General features: G+C 45.6%; 1 protein-coding gene across 12 annotated transcripts in view; it reads left to right on the forward strand.

The window, feature by feature from the left end:
• The window catches only part of LOC129816698 (dedicator of cytokinesis protein 9-like), a 196685-nt gene that overhangs the window by 129427 nt on the left and 45566 nt on the right, over window positions 1-21692 (forward strand). For 10 of the 12 annotated variants that reach the window (XR_008753592.1, XM_055871481.1, XM_055871486.1 and 7 more), the window contains exons 12-27: window positions 1363-1575; window positions 1815-1937; window positions 2419-2501; window positions 8636-8758; window positions 9118-9197; window positions 9335-9522; window positions 9991-10056; window positions 10406-10498; window positions 10660-10783; window positions 10994-11112; window positions 12046-12129; window positions 12254-12343; window positions 16804-16919; window positions 17106-17175; window positions 21352-21477; window positions 21583-21654. Coding sequence is in view for 11 of the 12 variants with exons in the window: in XM_055871481.1 (XP_055727456.1) it covers window positions 1363-1575; window positions 1815-1937; window positions 2419-2501; window positions 8636-8758; window positions 9118-9197; window positions 9335-9522; window positions 9991-10056; window positions 10406-10498; window positions 10660-10783; window positions 10994-11112; window positions 12046-12129; window positions 12254-12343; window positions 16804-16919; window positions 17106-17175; window positions 21352-21477; window positions 21583-21654 (1770 nt within the window). In the remaining variant the exon portion in view is untranslated. The remainder of the gene's footprint in view (window positions 1-1362; window positions 1576-1814; window positions 1938-2418; window positions 2502-8635; window positions 8759-9117; window positions 9198-9334; window positions 9523-9990; window positions 10057-10405; window positions 10499-10659; window positions 10784-10993; window positions 11113-12045; window positions 12130-12253; window positions 12344-16803; window positions 16920-17105; window positions 17176-21351; window positions 21478-21582; window positions 21655-21692) is intronic. The other 2 variants (XM_055871488.1, XM_055871480.1) reach the window with 1 other exon arrangement.

The following is a 21692-nucleotide window of genomic DNA, read 5'->3' on the forward strand; positions in this document are numbered from 1 at the left end:
GAGATACACTGACATGGACAGAGATACACTGACATGACAGAGATACATAGACAGAGATACACTGACATAGACAGAGATACACTGACGTGACAGAGATACACTGACATGGACAGAGATACACTGACATGACAGAGATACATAGACAGAGATACACTGACATAGACAGAGATACACTGACATAGACAGAGATACACTGACATAGACAGAGATACACTGACATAGACAGAGATACACTGACATAGACAGAGATACACTGACATAGACAGAGATACACTGACATAGACAGAGATACACTGACGTGACAGAGATACACTGACATAGACAGAGATACACTGACGTGACAGAGATACACTGACATGGACAGAGATACACTGACATAGACAGAGATACACTGACATAGACAGAGATACACTGACATAGACAGAGATACACTGACATAGACAGAGATACACTGACGTGACAGAGATACACTGACATAGACAGAGATACACTGACATAGACAGAGATACACTGACATAGACAGAGATACACTGACATAGACAGAGATACACTGACATAGACAGAGATACACTGACATAGACAGAGATACACTGACATAGACAGAGATACACTGACATAGACAGAGATACACTGACATAGACAGAGATACACTGACATGACAGAGATACACTGACATAGACAGAGATACACTGACATAGACAGAGATACACTGACATAGACAGAGATACACTGACATGACAGAGATACACTGACATAGACAGAGATACACTGACATAGACAGAGATACACTGACATAGACAGAGATACACTGACATAGACAGAGATACACTGACATGACAGAGATACACTGACATGACAGAGATACACTGACATGACAGAGATACACTGACATAGACAGAGATACACTGACATAGACAGAGATACACTGACATAGACAGAGATACACTGACATAGACAGAGATACACTGACATAGACAGAGATACACTGACATAGACAGAGATACACTGACATAGACAGAGATACACTGACATAGACAGAGATACACTGACATAGACAGAGATACACTGACATAGACAGAGATACACTGACATAGACAGAGATACACTGACATAGACAGAGATACACTGACATGACAGAGATACACTGACATAGACAGAGATACACTGACATAGACAGAGATACACTGACATAGACAGAGATACACCGAAAGGTATTCAGCCAGTCTCTTGTCCAACTCATGAACCTTCTGTGGCATCACAGTATCATCTATAAATGGCAAAGACTAGAATTGTATTTAGTGTCGTCCTCAACATGTGTTTACTACACCAGTTAAGACACTTTTCCTGATGCTTCATTTCCAGGTGGAGCCGTTCTATGTGACCCTGTCGCTGTTCGACATCCAGAATAGCAGGAAGATCTCATCAGACTTCCACGTGGACCTGAACCACCCGTCCGTTAGACAGCTGGTGGCCAACCCCAGCAGCCAGTACATGAACGGGGGTGGGGACGCCTTGCTGGGGGTGCAGAGGGGGGTCCACGGTCTGCCTGAAGAGGCCATGCTGTACCCCAGACAGGTGAAGAGATTATATTAATCTAAATAGAATATTTTGAGATATTTAATTCTTTCAATATGACATGATTGATATACTTTAATTTAGCTACCTGTACAGATTTAGGTCTGCATATGAAATGTTTTTAAATGGTGTGTGGATATTTTTGTCTGACCGTCATGTACAGCCAATAAACCAAAGAACCTTTAAAAAAAATGTTTCACTCTTACTCTTGTTTTCACTGTTGTCTTGTCTCGCCACAGGGAGTGTTCTCTGTAACGTGTCCACACCCAGATATCTTCCTGTTAGCTCGCATTGAGAAGGTCCTCCAGGGAGGAATCACACACTGTGCTGAGCCCTACATGAAGAGCTCAGACTCCACCAAGGTACGCTCTGTAGCAGGCCTCGGCATCACAAAACATAACAGTCAATTAGATTATTCCACATGATGAATGATAAAATCATACACATCATAAGTGCTGTCTGGTTACAATAACACTCCACAAGCATTGGTTTTACAACGTCTGGTTCTGTTCTGTTATACAGAGCAGTAATGGGTTTTAAGAGAAAAAATATGAACTGCATTAGGGACCATTTTCAGGGTGTGTGTGTGTGTGTGTGTGTGTGTGTGTGTGTGTGTGTGTGTGTGTGTGTGTGTGTGTGTGTGTGTGTGTGTGTGTGTGTGTGTGTGTGTGTGTGTGTGTGTGTGTGTGTGTGTGTGTGTGTGTGTGTGTGTGTGTGTGTAGCTTGGCAGGTCTCAGAGCTAACTCAATAGGATATGCTGGAGCCTGGAGTGCTGCCCATCACCCCTGTCTGTATTGTTAGACCAGAATGGACCACTCATACTCAGTTCCTTTCTCCCACCAGGTTGCACAGAAGGTTCTGAAAAATGCCAAATTGTCTTGCAGCCGGTTGGGCCAGTACAGGATGCCTTTTGGATGGGCCGCCAGGTACTGGACGGTTACTGAACTGAACTGATGTTTATAGTTAGAGGTTATTGAAAGATGCTTGACCTTTTGGATTATCTTGTCATTATTAGAGGAACCTGATAGTAGGTCTGCTTAGTATGGCATCGCTTTGACTACAAAATATCTAGATGAAATTAAATACATTTGTAAAATGTGATAAAAGACAGCAAGTTTATTTCCAGGCAAAATAAAGGTAGTGAGTTTCTGTTTTTTTGACATTGATAAATAGGGCTGTTGACTGTATTACCTCCACACCGGCAGTCATTCCACGTGACCGTTGAGTCACGGTAATCTCCTCTTATGCGCTCTGGACATGCATTGGCAGTATCCAACTTACTAACTACTATTATGTCCTAATGGCCTGGTACTCAGGGCTCAATTATCCCTCCATCAGGTCACTAATGGCCTGCTACTCAGGGCTCTATTGTCCCTCCATCAGGTCACTAATGGCCTGCTACTCAGGGCTCTATTGTCCCTCCATCAGGTCACTAATGGCCTGGTACTCAGGGCTCTATTGTCCCTCCATCAGGTCACTAATGGCCTGCTACTCAGGGCTCTATTGTCCCTCCATCAGGTCACTAATGGCCTGCTACTCAGGGCTCTATTGTCCCTCCATCAAGTCACTAATGGCCTGCTACTCAGGGCTCTATTGTCCCTCCATCAAGTCACTAATGGCCTGGTACTCAGGGCTCTATTGTCCCTCCATCAGGTCACTAATGGCCTGCTACTCAGGGCTCTATTGTCCCTCCATCAGGTCCTACTGGACTGCTACTCAGGGCTCTATTGTCCCTCCATCAGGTCACTAATGGCCTGCTACTCAGGGCTCTATTGTCCCTCCATCAGGTCCTACTGGCCTGCTACTCAGGGCTCTATTGTCCCTCCATCAGGTCACTAATGGCCTGCTACTCAGGGCTCTATTGTCCCTCCATCAGGTCACTAATGGCCTGCTACTCAGGGCTCTATTGTCCCTCCATCAAGTCACTAATGGCCTGCTACTCAGGGCTCTATTGTCCCGATATCAGGTCACTAATGGCCTGCTACTCAGGGCTCTTTTGTCCCTCCATCAGGTCCTACTGGCCTGGTACTCAGGGCTCTATTATCCCTCCATCAGGTCACTAATGGCCTGCTACTCAGGGCTCTATTGTCCCTCCATCAGGTCACTAATGGCCTGGTACTCAGGGCTCTATTGTCCCTCCATCAGGTCACTAATGGCCTGCTACTCAGGGCTCTATTGTCCCTCCATCAGGTCACTAATGGCCTGCTACTCAGGGCTCTATTGTCCCTCCATCAGGTCACTAATGGCCTGCTACTCAGGGCTCTATTGTCCCTCCATCAGGTCCTACTTGCCTGCTACTCAGGGCTATATTGTCCCGATATCACGTCACTAATGGCCTGCTACTCAGGGCTCTATTGTCCCTCCATCAGGTCACTAATGGCCTGCTACTCAGGGCTCTAGTGTCCCTCCATCAGGTCCTAATAACCTAGTACTCAGGGCTCTAGTGTCCCTCCATCAGGTCCTAATAGCCTAGTACTCAGGGCTCTATTGTCCCTCTAACATCAATGCAAATACAATCTAAAATCACATCAAACATATCATCAAAACAGTATGTGCTTTTAAAACTCACCTCACAGTGATGATCAATTTACATTTACATTTTAGTCATTTAGGAGACGCTCTTATCCAGAGCGACTTACAGTAGAGTGCATACATTTTTACATATTACATACATTTTTATTAAATTTTACATACTGAGACAAGGATATCCCTACCGGCCAAACCCTCCCTAACCCGGACAACGCTATGCCAATTGTGCGTCGCCCCACGGACCTCCCGGTTGCGGCCGGCTGCGACAGAGCCTGGGCGCGAACCCAGAGACTCTGGTGGCGTAGCTAGCACTGCGATGCAGTGCCCTAGACCACTGCGCCACCCGGGAGGCGATTTAAAGAAAGAAATTCAACAACAGGTTGCAAACTGAGTGTAAAACATGGTCATTGTGGATGTTGTTTTCAAAGCCTAACACAATTAAATGGCCAGGGCTTTCTAATGTGATGATTCATTCAAAACACCCATGAAGATAATGCATACGTGTAGATGAGCACCACACAATGTTTTTTTTTACCTGAATTAAAATAATAATTGTGCCGTTATACAATACATAGCCTACCGCATATTACAGTACTCATGGCAGAAAACCTTTTTTTTTTGAAAGTATTTGGTACATACTTAGTCTAGCCTATACACCAAAATTAAACACATTCTACTAATCGCCTTTTGAGTATGGACTGTATTATTATGCATACTAGATGGACTGGTTACCTTGTGCTATGTTCCAAAATGTCTATTCATGAGTCTGGGAGAGAACGTATAGGCCGAGGCATTGCTGTTGTTTCATTGATTGTGCAGGGCGGCTAAGCCTACAATTATAGTGTATTCGTATTTGATTTTGAATAGCCTAGTAATATGGATATATATATTTTTTTATAATTAATAGGCTGACACATTACCTTCTGCTACAGAATATCTCACCACTATGTGTTTATATCTGCCCCTCTCTCTCCTTCATTCCTTTCTCCAGTGTACAGAGAGAGGGGCTGGCAACAGTTTAATTAAATATATTTTGTTGTGAAAATATGTTACTATTCATGTTCCCGAACCGATATATCACTTGGTTTCCCAAATTAAGCACTGGGAAGCTGCAGGAACAGAGGTTGAAGAGCTTATGGCACACAGAGATTAGGCGGAATATCACATGTCGTGCAGCGAGAGGCTCCTTAAACAGTGGTTGATACGTGGAGTGAAATAAGGGTTGTTCAAAGCCCAGACATTTCTATATACAGTCCTGTGTGAAAGCAGAGTGTTGATGGTTGCTACTAAAAAGAGGAGGATCCCAGGTGCTACGATATTTATACCGGAATAGCCGACTCTGTATGACTGAAAAACGAACCGGCAGGGAAAGCGGCCTCCATTTGCTATTCGAGTGCATATGGATGACAGGTCTTTTATCCCCTGTTCCTGTTCCTGCCCCTGTTCATGTTCCTGCCCCTGTTCCTGTTCCTGCCCCTGTTCATGTTCCTGCCCCTGTTCCTGTTCCTGCCCCTGTTCCTTTTCCTGTTCCTATCCCTGTTCCTGTTCCTGTTCCTTTTCCTGTTCCTGTTCCTGCCCCTGTTCCTTTTCCTGTTCCTGCCCCTGTTCCTTTTCCTGTTCCTGTTCCTGCCCCTGTTCCTTTTCCTGTTCCTGTTCCTGCCCCTGTTCCTGTTCCTGTTCCTGCCCCTGTTCCTGCCCCTGTTCCTGTTCCTGCCCCTGTTCATGTTCCTGCCCCTGTTCCTGTTCCTGCCCCTGTTCATGTTCCTGCCCCTGTTCCTGTTCCTGCCCCTGTTCCTTTTCCTGTTCCTGCCCCTGTTCCTGTTCCTTTTCCTGTTCCTGTTCCTGCCCCTGTTCCTTTTCCTGTTCCTGCCCCTGTTCCTTTTCCTGTTCCTGTTCCTGCCCCTGTTCCTGTTCCTGCCCCTGTTCCTGCCCCTTTCCCTGTTCCTGTTCCTGTTCCTGTTCCTGCCCCTGTTCCTGTTCCTGCCCCTGTTTCTTTTCCTGTTCCTGTTCCTGCCCCTGTTCCTTTTCCTGTTCCTGTTCCTGCCCTTGTTCCTTTTCCTGTTCCTGTTCCTGCCCCTGTTCCTTTTCCTGTTCCTGTTCCTGCCCCTGTTCCTTTTCCTGTTCCTTTTCCTGTTCCTGTTCCTGCCCCTGTTCCTTTTCCTGTTCCTGTTCCTGCCCCTGTTCCTTTTCCTGTTCCTTTTCCTGTTCCTGTTCCTGCCCCTGTTCCTGTTCATGCCCCTGTTCCTCCCCCTGTTACTGTTCCTGCCCCTGTTACTGTTCCTGCCCCTGTTACTGTTCCTGCCCCTGTTCCTGTTCCTGCCCCTGTTCCTGTTCCTGCCCCTGTTCCTGTTCCTGCCCCTGTTCCTTTTCCTGTTCCTGCCCCTGTTCCTGTTCCTGCCCCTGTTCCTGTTCCTGTTCCTGCCCCTTTTCCTGTTCTTGCCCCTGTTCCTTTTCCTGTTCCTGTTCCTGCCCCTTTTCCTGTTCTTTCCCCTGTTCCTTTTCCTGTTCCTGCCCCTTTTCCTGTTCCTGCCCCTTTTCCTGTTCCTGCCCCCGTTTCTGTTCCTGCCCCTGTTTCTGTTCCTGCCCCTGTTTCTGTTCCTGCCCCTGTTTCTGTTCCTGCCCCTGTTCCTGCCCCTGTTCCTGCCCCTGTTCCTGCCCCTGTTCCTGTTCCTGCCCCTTTTCCTGTTCCTGCCCCTTTTCCTGTTCCTGCCCCTGTTTCTGTTCCTGCCCCTGTTCCTGTTCCTGCCCCTGTTCCTGCCCCTGTTCCTGCCCCTGTTTCTGTTCCTGCCCCTGTTCCTGTTCCTGCCCATTTGATAATGGGCCATTCTAAATCCAAACTAATTTGACATGTTAGTAAAGACAATATTGAGAAAATTGAGAATAGTCTGATGGGTGAAAATAGGATCACTTGATGAGAGAACAGCTGTGCAGCCTGAGGCAAGGAACAGAGCACAAGCTTTTATTTTGTGACTTTCTCAAATCATCAATAGTCTATAGTCGTATCATGCAGCCCATATATGTTTTGATTTCTAAGGCATTCTAAGGTTTGTATCATTCACATCTAAGTTGCCAAATAACTCTAAATAACCCCCTCTGAGATCTAGCCCAAACCAGTGGAAACCCCCTCTGAGATCTAGCCCATACCAGTGAAAACCCCCTATAAGATCTAGCCCAAACCAGTGAAAACCCCTCTGAGATCTAGCCCATACCAGTGGAAAACCCCTCTGAGATCTAGCCCAGACCAGTGGAAAACCCCTCTGAGATCTAGCCCATACCAGTGGAAAACCCCTCTGAGATCTAGCCCAGACCAGTGGAAACCCCCTATAAGATCTAGCCCAAACCAGTGGAAACCCCCTCTGAGATCTAGCCCATACCAGTGAAAACCCCCTATAAGATCTAGCCCAAACCAGTGGAAACCCCCTCTGAGATCTAGCCCATACCAGTGGAAACCCCCTCTGAGATCTAGCCCATACCAGTGGAAACCCCCTCTGAGATCTAGCCCATACCAGTGGAAAACCCCTCTGAGATCTAGCCCAGACCAGTGGAAAACCCCTCTGAGATCTAGCCCATACCAGTGGAAAACCCCTCTGAGATCTAGCCCAGACCAGTGGAAAACCCCTCTGAGATCTAGCCCATACCAGTGGAAACCCCCTCTGAGATCTAGCCCAGACCCGTGGAAAACCCCTCTGAGATCTAGCCCAGACCAGTGGAAAACCCCTCTGAGATCTAGACCAGACCAGTGGAAACCCCCTCTGTGATCTAGCCCAGACCAGTGGAAACCCCCTCTGAAATCTAGCCCAGACCAGTGGAAAACCCCTCTGAGATCTAGCCCAGACCAGTGGAAAACCCCTCTGAGATCTAGCCCAGACCAGTGGAAAACCCCTCTGAGATCTAGCCCAAACCAGTGGAAAACCCCTCTGAGATCTAGCCCAAACCAGTGGAAACCCCCTCTGAGATCTAGCCCAAACCAGTGGAAACCCCCTCTGAGATCTAGCCCAAACCAGTGGAAACCCCCTCTGAGATCTAGCCCAAACCAGTGGAAACCCCCTCTGAGATCTAGCCCAAACCAGTGGAAACCCCCTCTGAGATCTAGCCCAGACCAGTGGAAACCCCCTCTGAGATCTAGCCCAAACCAGTGGAAACCCCCTCTGAGATCTAGCCCAGACCAGTGGAAACCCCCTCTGAGATCTAGCCCAAACCAGTGGAAGCCCCCTCTGAGATCTAGCCCAGACCAGTGGAAACCCCCTCTGAGATCTAGCCCAAACCAGTGGAAACCCCCTCTGAGATCTAGCCTAGACCAGTGGAAACCCCCTCTGAGATCTAGCCCAAACCAGTGGAAACCCCCTCTGAGATCTAGCCCAGACCAGTGGAAACCCCCTCTGAGATCTATCCCAAACCAGTGGAAACCCCCTCTGAGATCTAGCCCAGACCAGTGGAAAACCCCCTCTGAGCCCAGATCAGCAGAGTTTTGTCCAGAGAACAACTGGAAACAGACCTGTCATTTTTGATTTTCATTTCTCCTTCCCTGCAGGCCTCTGTTCAAAGATGCATCAGGGACGTTGGACAAAAGTGGTCGTTTCTCCGCCATCTACAGACAGGACAGTAACAAGCTGTCCAACGACGACATGTTGAAACTGCTGGCTGACTTCAGAAAGTGAGTAACTCCTACTGTCTGCATTCTTTGCTGACTTTGGTTCATCGTACAAGTACATCGCATCACGTTGAGAATATTGAATTTATTCTTGTTTAGTCTGAATGATTAAAGTGTTTTAACAGTGGGTATTTTGTGAGCTGATTCCCGTAGGCAGGTTTTTTTGGCTGAAGAGATTCTCTTTCACAATGAAAGCCTGTATCGCAGATGTTTTCTCACCTTTACAAACATTTGGTTTTTCCTCTTGGGTTCTGTCTGTTCACAGAGTAGTTTCCAGGCAGTTTGCCTGTTTTCCATCAGATCCTCCTAGGTAGATGATAACAAAGGCATTAACCAGTACTTATTATGCTTCTTCTCCTTAGGCCAGAGAAGATGGCCAAGCTCCCTGTAATCTTAGGAAACCTAGACGTTACCATTGATGATGTTGCCCCTGACTTGACAAGTAAGCCCTCCAAATTCAACACACACTGAAAGATGGAAGCTGTTTCTCTTCAACTCAGATTGGTCTGATTGTCTGTCGGCTATTTATTTGTCCCCCGTCCCCCCCCCTGTCTGTCCTGTCTCTGTCGCTGTGTGTAGATTGTATTAGCTCATCCTATATTCCTGTGAAGACTTTTGATAGCAGTGAGAAGACGAACATCTTCTTTGAAGTGGAGGAGTTTGTTCCCTACATAGCCAAGTGCTCCCAGCCGTTCACCATCTACAACAATCACCTCTATGTCTACCCCAGGCACCTGAAGTACGACAGCCAAAAATCTTTCGCAAAGGTACAGTCACAAAGACACAAACTGCTCAGTTTGATCAAGATACACAAATCTTGTGTTGCTAGATGTTTTTAATGTTTTACATTTTATTTAACAAGGCAAGTCAGTTAATAACAAAATTCTTATTTACAATGGCGGCCTACCTCGGCCAAACCCGGACGACGCTGGGCCAATTGTGCGCCACCCTATGGGACTCCCAATCACGGCCGGATGTGATACAGCCTAGAATGGAACCAGGGTGTCTGTAGTGACGCCTCTTGCACTGAGATGCAGTGCCTTAGACCGCTGCGTCACTCGGGAGCCTAAAAAGATACTTGATTACATGTAACAATTTGTTACGAGAGACTACTAAATATCATGATATTACTTTTCCAACGTTACTATAGATGTGTCCAGCAGAAATGTGTTTCCCTCTAGCATCTCCACGTGGGTCAGCTTTTATTCTGTTTATTCTTTCTGCTCTCTCCTCAGGCTAGAAACATAGCTGTCTGCATCGAGTTCAAGGACTCTGACGAAGAGGAGGCTGTTTCGCTCAAGGTAAGCTACCACTCATATGACTCCTTCTCAGCAGAGTTCATCAGATGCCACAGTGTCGTTTGGTACAAGAGGAACAGTATACCACTCAGGGGAATAACATTTTAGTTTTTAGTTTTCCTTTATTTAACTAGGCAAGTCAGTTAAAAACAAATTCTTATTTACAATGACAGCCTACCCGGGGAACAGTGGGTTAACTGCCTTGTTGAGGGGCAGAACGACAGATTTTTACCTTGTCAGCTCGGGGATTCAATCTTGCAACCTTTCGGTTACTGGCCCAATGCTCTAACCACTAGGCTACCTGCCACCCCAGGTAGCCTAATAACAAAATTATTGTTATTATTACCCACAGTGCATCTATGGTCGACCAGGAGGACCCCTGTTTACAGAGAATGCCTCTGCTGCAGTATTACATCACCAGCACAGCCCAGAGTTTTATGATGAGGTACTGATGGGATTTCTATTTGATTTAATTCATGCTCGCAGTCGACCAGACTGAATCATGCAGAATGCACAGTTACATTTTAAACAATACTTTAGAGTAAGTAGTGAGTAGACGAAGCAGTGACAGCGTGTATTCTAACCCTGTCTGTTCCCGTTCCTCAGTTTAAGATTGAGCTTCCCACTCAGCTCAATGAGAAGCACCATCTGCTCTTCACCTTCTTCCACGTCAGCTGTGACAGCAACAGCAAGGCCAGCACCAAGAAGAGAGACGTGGTGGAGACACAAGGTAGACACCAGACCCAGGATACAGACCCATGTGACTCAGGCCTACATCCAGTCTTAAGCCATCCAAATGAATTCTCCCCAGTATAATGATGGATGATTTGTGCCAGTTTCCATTCTTCCCTATACTCCCAGTGCTGGGTCACTGTTAGGTATAACACTGTCTGTAAGCTGACTGCCAGTCCTGTCTCTCATTGTCCTTGTCTGTCCTCAGTGGGTTACGCCTGGCTCCCTCTGCTGAAGGATGGCAGGGTGATCATGAATGAGAGTCACGTCCCGGTGGCTGCCAACCTGCCCACTGGCTACCTCAGCTGTCAAGAGGTTGTCAGCAAGGTAGCTCTCCCTTCAGACACGCACACCCACACACACACAAGACACACATACACACACACAGTCTTGCGCAGCTAACCTTGTGGGGACATACAATTCACTCCCATTCAAAATCCTATTTTCCCTAACCTCTAAACCTAACCTTAACCCTAACCTTAACTTTAACCCAAAAATCTAACCTTAACCCTAAACCATATTCTAACCGGAACACCAATTCTAACCTTAACCCTAAACCCCTAGAAATAGTATTTGACCTCGGGGGGACTAACAAAATGTCCCCAGTTGGTCAAATCTTTGTTCTGGTCCCCACAAGTATAGTTAAACACATCCACACAAGACACACACACACACACACACACACACACAAGACACACACACACACACACACACACACACACACAAGACACACACACACACACACACCCTATGGCTTCCTTTCCCTTTCCCATGGCTCCTTTCCTTTATCCCCACACATCTGAAAGAACATAACGGTTTTAAAGAAAACGGATTTAAACCAATCCAGTCATTTTCTATCAGTAATATGTAACCTGTAAGTGTCTGTGAAAGAAAGTAGTGGAGGAAAGAGAGAGCCACAGAACCTTTCTGAGTGGTACGCTGCCTTACTAGGGGCTTGTTGTCTGCCTCAAGGTTGTGTGAGATGTCATTATCTCAGCCAATCAGGGAAGTGAAAGCACACAGCAGTGGGACTTAACAATGTTAAGCTAATTGTGTGGGAAATACATGGCTGAGTTAATGACTGGTGTTTAGTTGTTTCAACTTGAGCTTTAATTCTCTTCTCTGTATTGTATTGTACCCACCTAGAGTACACTAAATGCCCTTTACTTTACTATACTGTAGGTTAATCCAATACACCACCTTTGTAGTATGATAACCTGTGACTTTGTTTTTACTATTGTTAAAATGTGTCCCATGCAGCAGCATCCTGAAATCAAATGGGTGGATGGAGGCAAGCCTTTGTTCAAGGTGTCCACTCACCTTGTCTCCACTGTGTACACTCAGGTTGGTTTCATTTCTCAGATAAGTTCAGTGACGTAACTGATCCAGGGTTTTTAAATGCATGATCTCCACCTCCTCTTCTAGACATCTGTTTTTTTTCTAACATCTCTACTTCTCCTCTCTGTAGGATCAACATTTGCACCATTTCTTTGCCCACTGTCAGAGCACAGAGTCTGCAGCCCAGGTGACAGGAGGAGAGCTGGTCAAGTATCTGAAGGTAAAGCATGGTCAGTGACGGTGGCACCTCCGTGGGCGTGACCAGGATGTGTGAAGACATGTCTGACTGGGGTCTGAAAGACATGACCAGGATGTGTGAAGACATGTCTGACTGGGGTCTGAAACACATGACCAGGATGTGTGAAGACATGTCTGACTGGGGTCTGAAACACATGACCAGGATGTGTGAAGACATGTCTGACTGGGGTCTGAAACACATGACCAGGATGTGTGAAGACATGTCTGACTGGGGTCTGAAAGACATGACCAGGATGTGTGAAGACATGTCTGACTGGGGTCTGAAAGACATGACCAGGATGTGTGAAGACATGTCTGACTGGGGTCTGAAAGACATGACCATGGTGTGTGAAGACATGTCTGACTGGGGTCTGAAACACATGACCAGGATGTGTGAAGACATGTCTGACTGGGGTCTGAAACACATGACCAGGATGTGTGAAGACATGTCTGACTGGGGTCTGAAAGACATGACCAGGATGTGTGAAGACATGTCTGACTGGGGTCTGAAAGACATGACCAGGATGTGTGAAGACATGTCTGACTGGGGTCTGAAACACATGACCAGGATGTGTGAAGACATGTCTGACTGGGGTCTGAAAGACATGACCAGGATGTGTGAAGACATGTCTGACTGGGGTCTGAAACACATGACCAGGATGTGTGAAGACATGTCTGACTGGGGTCTGAAACACATGACCAGGATGTGTGAAGACATGTCTGACTGGGGTCTGAAAGACATGACCAGGATGTGTGAAGACATGTCTGACTGGGGTCTGAAACACATGACCAGGATGTGTGAAGACATGTCTGACTGGGGTCTGAAACACATGACCAGGATGTGTGAAGACATGTCTGACTGGGGTCTGAAACACATGACCAGGATGTGTGAAGACATGTCTGACTGGGGTCTGAAAGACATGACCAGGATGTGTGAAGACATGTCTGACTGGGGTCTGAAAGACATGACCAGGATGTGTGAAGACATGTCTGACTGGGGTCTGAAAGACATGACCAGGATGTGTGAAGACATGTCTGACTGGGGTCTGAAACACATGACCAGGATGTGTGAAGACATGTCTGACTGGGGTCTGAAACACATGACCAGGATGTGTGAAGACATGTCTGACTGGGGTCTGAAAGACATGACCAGGATGTGTGAAGACATGTCTGACTGGGGTCTGAAAGACATGACCAGGATGTGTGAAGACATGTCTGACTGGGGTCTGAAACACATGACCAGGATGTGTGAAGACATGTCTGACTGGGGTCTGAAAGACATGACCAGGATGTGTGAAGACATGTCTGACTGGGGTCTGAAACACATGACCAGGATGTGTGAAGACATGTCTGACTGGGGTCTGAAAGACATGACCAGGATGTGTGAAGACATGTCTGACTGGGGTCTGAAACACATGACCAGGATGTGTGAAGACATGTCTGACTGGGGTCTGAAACACATGACCAGGATGTGTGAAGACATGTCTGACTGGGGTCTGAAACACATGACCAGGATGTGTGAAGACATGTCTGACTGGGGTCTGAAAGACATGACCAGGATGTGTGAAGACATGTCTGACTGGGGTCTGAAACACATGACCAGGATGTGTGAAGACATGTCTGACTGGGGTCTGAAAGACATGACCAGGATGTGTGAAGACATGTCTGACTGGGGTCTGAAACACATGACCAGGATGTGTGAAGACATGTCTGACTGGGGTCTGAAACACATGACCAGGATGTGTGAAGACATGTCTGACTGGGGTCTGAAACACATGACCAGGATGTGTGAAGACATGTCTGACTGGGGTCTGAAAGACATGACCAGGATGTGTGAAGACATGTCTGACTGGGGTCTGAAAGACATGACCAGGATGTGTGAAGACATGTCTGACTGGGGTCTGAAACACATGACCAGGATGTGTGAAGACATGTCTGACTGGGGTCTGAAACACATGACCAGGATGTGTGAAGACATGTCTGACTGGGGTCTGAAAGACATGACCAGGATGTGTGAAGACATGTCTAACTGTGGTCTGAAACACATGACCAGGATGTGTGAAGACATGTCTGACTGGGGTCTGAAACACATGACCAGGATGTGTGAAGACATGTCTGACTGGGGTCTGAAACACATGACCAGGATGTGTGAAGACATGTCTGACTGGGGTCTGAAACACATGACCAGGATGTGTGAAGACATGTCTGACTGGGGTCTGAAACACATGACCAGGATGTGTGAAGACATGTCTGACTGGGGTCTGAAACACATGACCAGGATGTGTGAAGACATGTCTGACTGGGGTCTGAAACACATGACCAGGATGTGTGAAGACATGTCTGACTGGGGTCTGAAAGACATGACCAGGATGTGTGAAGACATGTCTGACTGGGGTCTGAAACACATGACCAGGATGTGTGAAGACATGTCTGACTGGGGTCTGAAAGACATGACCAGGATGTGTGAAGACATGTCTGACTGGGGTCTGAAAGACATGACCAGGATGTGTGAAGACATGTCTGACTGGGGTCTGAAAGACATGACCAGGATGTGTGAAGACATGACCAGGATGTGTGAAGACATGTCTGACTGGGGTCTGAAAGACATGACCAGGATGTGTGAAGACATGTCTGACTGGGGTCTGAAAGACATGACCAGGATGTGTGAAGACATGTCTGACTGGGGTCTGAAAGACATGACCAGGATGTGTGAAGACATGTCTGACTGGGGTCTGAAACACATGACCAGGATGTGTGAAGACATGTCTGACTGGGGTCTGAAACACATGACCAGGATGTGTGAAGACATGTCTGACTGGGGTCTGAAAGACATGACCAGGATGTGTGAAGACATGTCTGACTGGGGTCTGAAACACATGACCAGGATGTGTGAAGACATGTCTGACTGGGGTCTGAAACACATGACCAGGATGTGTGAAGACATGTCTGACTGGGGTCTGAAAGACATGACCAGGATGTGTGAAGACATGTCTGACTGGGGTCTGAAAGACATGACCAGGATGTGTGAAGACATGTCTGACTGGGGTCTGAAAGACATGACCAGGATGTGTGAAGACATGTCTGACTGGGGTCTGAAACACATGACCAGGATGTGTGAAGACATGTCTGACTGGGGTCTGAAAGACATGACCAGGATGTGTGAAGACATGTCTAACTGGGGTCTGAAACACATGACCAGGATGTGTGAAGACATGTCTGACTGGGGTCTGAAAGACATGACCAGGATGTGTGAAGACATGTCTGACTGGGGTCTGAAACACATGACCAGGATGTGTGAAGACATGTCTGACTGGGGTCTGAAACACATGACCAGGATGTGTGAAGACATGTCTGACTGGGGTCTGAAACACATGACCAGGATGTGTGAAGACATGTCTGACTGGGGTCTGAAACACATGACCAGGATGTGTGAAGACATGTCTGACTGGGGTCTGAAACACATGACCAGGATGTGTGAAGACATGTCTGACTGGGGTCTGAAAGACATGACCAGGATGTGTGAAGACATATCTGACTGGGGTCTGAAAGACATGACCAGGATGTGTGAAGACATGTCTGACTGGGGTCTGAAACACATGACCAGGATGTGTGAAGACATGTCTGACTGGGGTCTGAAAGACATGACACCTGTTGTTGTGTGCCGAATAGGGTAGCTTGAGAGAAAACACATTCATTTATCCATTCTGGATCTCGATCTCCCTCCAACACCTGTCACCCATCACTCTCTCTGCCATCCAGGCTGTCTGATTTACCCAGGATGTTTATAAGTCAGTGCTTGTTTACTCAGGCCTGGGTGGGACAATGCTAGCATTACCCTCGGCTCCAGTCCACAGGTGCTCTCTCCATTTCCCTCCTCTGAACACTGACATGAGCAGAGACACATATTCAGATGAATCTCTGGGGTTCTCATGTAAACACACTATTCCACACAAACAATGGTCACCCAAGGCCAGGTCTAGCAGAGAGTGTTTCCCTGGCAGGTTGTCAGATAACTTGGCAGGCCTTGGCCCGTACAGAGTGATGCACCAACGGGCCGCTCAGGAACTAACTCGTAGGTGTGTGTGATTAACCTGCTTGTTCTCAATTGTGTCCTGTTATTCTTTGCTGCTTCCGTTTCCTCTTACGCAACTGTGTGTTTGGTTTCCGCCCCTCTTGGTGAGATGCAACTTTCACCTCCTCATCAGAGACTGATTAGAGCCGGCTTGGGAGTGCATGTTTACTGTACGCCACCAAGCACTTAGATTGAAGCTGTTTCTAATTTCATCTTTCCTTGCGAATAATTTCAACATAAGTCAGGTCTGTTAATGCAGTTAAGCCTGTCTTTGATGTGCTTGTGGATGACATTCTGCAGGATCAGCATTTTGACTCAGGGAAATACAAGGCCTTCAACGTGTTAGTAACCCTATTCTCTTCCCTCCTCAGAGTCTACACGCTATGGAGAGTTCTGTGATGATACACTTCCTGCCCACCACTCTCAACCAGCTCTTCCGTGTGTTGACCAGTGCCACCCATGAGGAGGTGGCTGTCAACGTCACCAAGTCAGTAGTGTTAGTCTGTGTCCCAAAATGGCACCCTATTCCCCCACAGGGCTCTGGTCAAAAGTAGTGCACTATATAGGGAATAGAGTGCCACTTGGGAAACTCCCATAGACATATGTTCTAATTGGGTTCTCTGTGAGGCCTGAGTATTGACCTGCTCTTACATCTGCTTTCTGGCCCATTCAGAGTCATGATTCACATTGTTTCCCAGTGCCACGAAGAGGGGCTGGAACACTACCTACGATCATATGTCAAGGTAAGCATGGTACTGGTCCATTTGTCAAATGTCAAGGTATGCATGGTACTGGTCCATTTGTCATATGTCAAGGTAAGCATGGTACTGGTCCATTTATAATATGTCAAGGTAAGCATGGTACTGGTCCACTTGTCATATGTCAAGGTATGCATGGTACTGGTCCATTTATAATATGTCAAGGTAAGCATGGTACTGGTCCATTTGTCATATGTCAAGGTAAGCATGGTACTGGTCCATTTATAATATGTCAAGGTAAGCATGGTACTGGTCCATTTGTCATATGTCAAGGTAAGCATGGTACTGGTCCATTTGTCATATGTCAAGGTAAGCATGGTACTGGTCCATTTATAATATGTCAAGGTATGCATGGTACTGGTCCATTTGTAATATGTATTTTGGTATTTTATTAGGATCCCCATTAGCTGTTACAAAAGCAGCAGCTACTCTTCCTGGGGTCCACACAAAACATGAAACATAATACAGAATGACATAATACAGAACATCAATAGACAAGAACAGCTCAAATACAGAACTACATAAAAAAAATATCAAGGCACACGTAGCCTACATATCAATGCATACACACAAACTATCTAGGTCAGATAGGGGAGAGGCGTTATGCCTTGAGGTGTTGCTTTATCTGTTTTTTGAAACCAGGTTTGCTGTTTATTTGAGCAATATGAGATGGAAGGAAGTTCCATGCAATAAGAGCTCGATATAATACTGTACGCTTTCTTGAATTTGTTCTGGATTTGGAGACTATGAAAAGACCCCTGGTGGCATGTCTGGTGGGATAAGTGTGTGTGTCAGAGCTGTGTGTAAGTTGACTAGGCAAACAATTTGGGATTTTCAACACATTGTTTCTTATAAAAAGAAGTGATGCAGTCAGTCTCTCTTCAACTCTTAACCAAGAGAGACTGGCATGAATAGTATTTATATCAGCCCTCTGATTACATTTAAGAGCAAAACGTGCCGCTCTGTTCTGGGCCAGCTGCAGCTTAACTACAGTGGCTTGCGAAAGTATTCACCCCCTTGGCATTTTTGCTATTTTGTTACCTTACAACCTGGAATTAAAATTGATTTTTGGGAGGTTTGTGTCATTTGATTTACCAACATGCCTACCACTTTGAAGATGCAAAGTAATTTTTATTGTGAAACAAACAAGAAATAAGACAAAAACCAGAACTTGAGCGTGCATAACTATCCACCCCCCCCCCCCCAAAGTCAATACTTTGTAGAGCCACATTTTGCAGCAATTACAGCTGCACGTCTCTTGGGGTATGTCTCTATAAGCTTGGCACATCTAGCCACTGGGACTTTTGCTCATTCTTCAAGACAAAACTGCTCCAGCTCCTTCAAGTTGGTTGGGATCTGCTGGTGTACAGCAATCCTTAAGTCCTACCACAGATTCTCAATTGGATTGAGGTCTGGGCTTTGACTAGGCCATTCCAAGACATTTAAAGGTTTCCCCTTAAACCACTCGAGTGTTGCTTTAGCAGTATGCTTTGGGTCATTGTCCTGCTGTTTGTCTTATCTGGAAGAGACTGACTGCATCACTTCTTCTTTTTATAAGAAACATTAATGTGTTGAAAATCCCAAATTGTTTGCATAGTCAACTTACACACAGCTCTGACAGACACACTTATTATGCTTCACTGTGGGGATGGTGTTCTCGGGTGATGAGAGGTCCTTGGGTTTGCGCCAGACATAGCGTTTTCCTTGATGGCCAAAAGCTACATTTTAGTCTCATCTGACCAGAGTACCTTCTTCCATATGTTTGGGGAGTCTCCCACATGCCTTTTGGCGAACACCAAATGTGTTTGCAAATTTTTTTCTTTAAGGAATGGCTTTTTTCTGGCCACTCTTCCATAAAAGCCCAGCTCTGTGGAGTGTATGGCTTAAAATGGTCCTATGGACAGATACTCTAATGTCCGCTGTGGAGTTTGCAGCTCCTTCAGGGTTATCTTTGGTCTCTTTGTTGCCTCTCTGATTAATGCCCTCCTTGCCTGGTCCGTGAGTTTTGATGGACGGCCCTCTCTTGGCAGGTTTGTTGTGGTGACATAGTCTTTCCATTTTTTAATTATGGATTTAATGGTGCTCCGTGGGGTGTTAAAAGTTTCGGATATTTTTTTACAACCCAATCCTGATCTGTACTTCTCCACAACTTTGTCCCTGACCTGTTTGGAGCGCTCCTTGGTCTTCATGGTGCCCCTTGCTTAGTGGTGTTGCAGACTCTGGGGCCTTTCAGAACAGGTGTATATATACTGAGATCATGTGACACCGAGATTGCACACAGGTGGACTTTATTTAACTAATTGTGTGACTTCTGAAGGTAATTGGTTGCACTCGATCTTATTTAGGGGCTTCGTAGCAAAGGGGGTGAATACATATGCACGCACCACTTTTCTGTTTTACATTTTTTTAGAATTTTTTTAAACAAGTAATTTTTTTCATTTCACTTCACCAATTTGGACTATTTTGTGTATGTCCATTACATGAAATCCAAATAAAAATCAATTTAAATTACAGGTTGTAATGCAACAAAATAGGAAAAACGCCAAGGGGGTGAATACTTTTGCAAGGTACAGTAGGTCTTTCCTTGCAGCACTGGACCACACGACTGGACAATAATCAAGATTAGACAAAACTTGAGCCTGCAGAAGTTGCTTTTTGGAGTGTGGTGTCCAAAAAGCAGAGCATCTCTTTATTACGGCCAGATCTCTACCCATCTTTACAACCATTGAATCTATATGTTTTGACCTTGACAGTTTACAATCTAAGGTAGCACTAAGTAATTTAGTCTCCTCAAGTTGTTCAACAGGCACACACCATTCATTACCAGATTCAGCTGAGGTCTAGAACTTAAGGAATGATTTGTACCAAATACAATACTCTTAGTTTTAGAGATGTTCAGGACCAGTTTATTACTGGCCACCCATTCCAAAACAGACTGCAACTCTTTGTTAAGGGTTTCAGTGACTCCATTAGCTGTGGTTGCTGATGCGTATATGGTTGAATCATAAGCATACATGGACACACATGCTTTGTTTAATGCCAGTGGCAGGTCATTGGTAAAAATAGAAAAGAGTAGAGGGCCTAGAGAGCTGCCATGCGGTACACCACACTTTACATGTTTGACATTAGAGAAGCTTCCATTAAATATAACCCTCTGAGTTATATTAGATAGATAGCTCTGAATCCACGATATGACAGAGGTTGAAAAGCCATAACATTTTTTTTCAGCAACAGGTTATGGTCAATAATATCAAAGGCTGCACTGAAATCTAACAGTACAGCTCCCTCAATCTTTTTATTATGAATTTCTTTCAACCAATCATCAGTCATTTGTGTCAGTGCAGTACATGTTGAGTGCCCTTCTCTATAAGCATGCTGAAAGTCTGTTGTTCATTTGTTTACAGAGAAATAGCATTGTATTTGGTCAAACACCATTTTTTCCAACAGTTTGCTAAGAGCTGGCAGCAAGCTTATAGGTCTGCTGTTACAACCAGTAAAGGCCGCTTTACCTTGGGTAGCGGAATACTTTGGCTTCCTTCCAGGCCTGATGACAAAGGCTTTCCTCTATGCTCAGATTAAAGATATGACAGATAGGAGTAGCTATAGAGTCAGCTACCATCCTCAGTAGCTTTCCATCGAAGTTGTCAATGCCAGGAGGTTTGTCATTATTGATCGATAACAATAATCTTTCCACCTCTCCCACACTAACTTTACAAAATTCAAACTTGCAATGCTTTTCTTTAATTATTTTTTTTTTTATTCGTGAATACAATTGCTCACTGTTCGTTGTTGGCATTTCCTGCCTAAGTTTGCCCACTTTGCGAATTAAATAATCATTCTAATAATTGGCAACATCAAATGGTTTTGTGATGAATAAGCCATATAATAAGCCATCTGATTCGATGAAAGATGGAGTTGAATTTGTCTTTCTGCCCACAATTTCATTTAAAGTACTCCAAAGTGTTTTTCCATCATTCTTTATATCATTGATCTTGGCTTCATAATACAGTTTCTTCTTCTTTTTGTTGCGTTTAGTCACATAATTTCTCAATTTGCAGTAAGTAAGCCAGGTAAGCATGGTACTGGTCCATTTGTCATAGGGCACAATTACCTACTGTGTAGTTGTAGAACATGATGTTCTTTTCTCCCTCCCTGGTTCAGTATGTGTTTAAGACCGAGCCATACACATCCTCTACCACGAGAACAGTACATGAGGAGCTGGCCAAAGCCATGACTGCAATTCTAAAGCCTTCCACAGACTTCCTCACCAGCAACAAGCTGCTCAAGGTAATGAACAGCACAGCAATAGGGTGAAGAAGGGTTTTCTGGACATTTACATCAAGTTTCATGTTTGCATTGATTTGTATTTGTTTCTGTATCTCTGTTTCGTAGTACTCGTGGTATTTCTTCGAAGCCTTAGTGAAGTCCATGGCACAGTACTTGATTGAGAGCAGTAAAGTGAGGGTAAGTCTGTTGTGACACTTGACTACGCCAAGTCCTCA

Source organism: Salvelinus fontinalis, chromosome 19 (genome assembly GCF_029448725.1).
Source record: "Salvelinus fontinalis isolate EN_2023a chromosome 19, ASM2944872v1, whole genome shotgun sequence".
Classification (NCBI taxonomy): Eukaryota; Metazoa; Chordata; class Actinopteri; order Salmoniformes; family Salmonidae; genus Salvelinus; species Salvelinus fontinalis.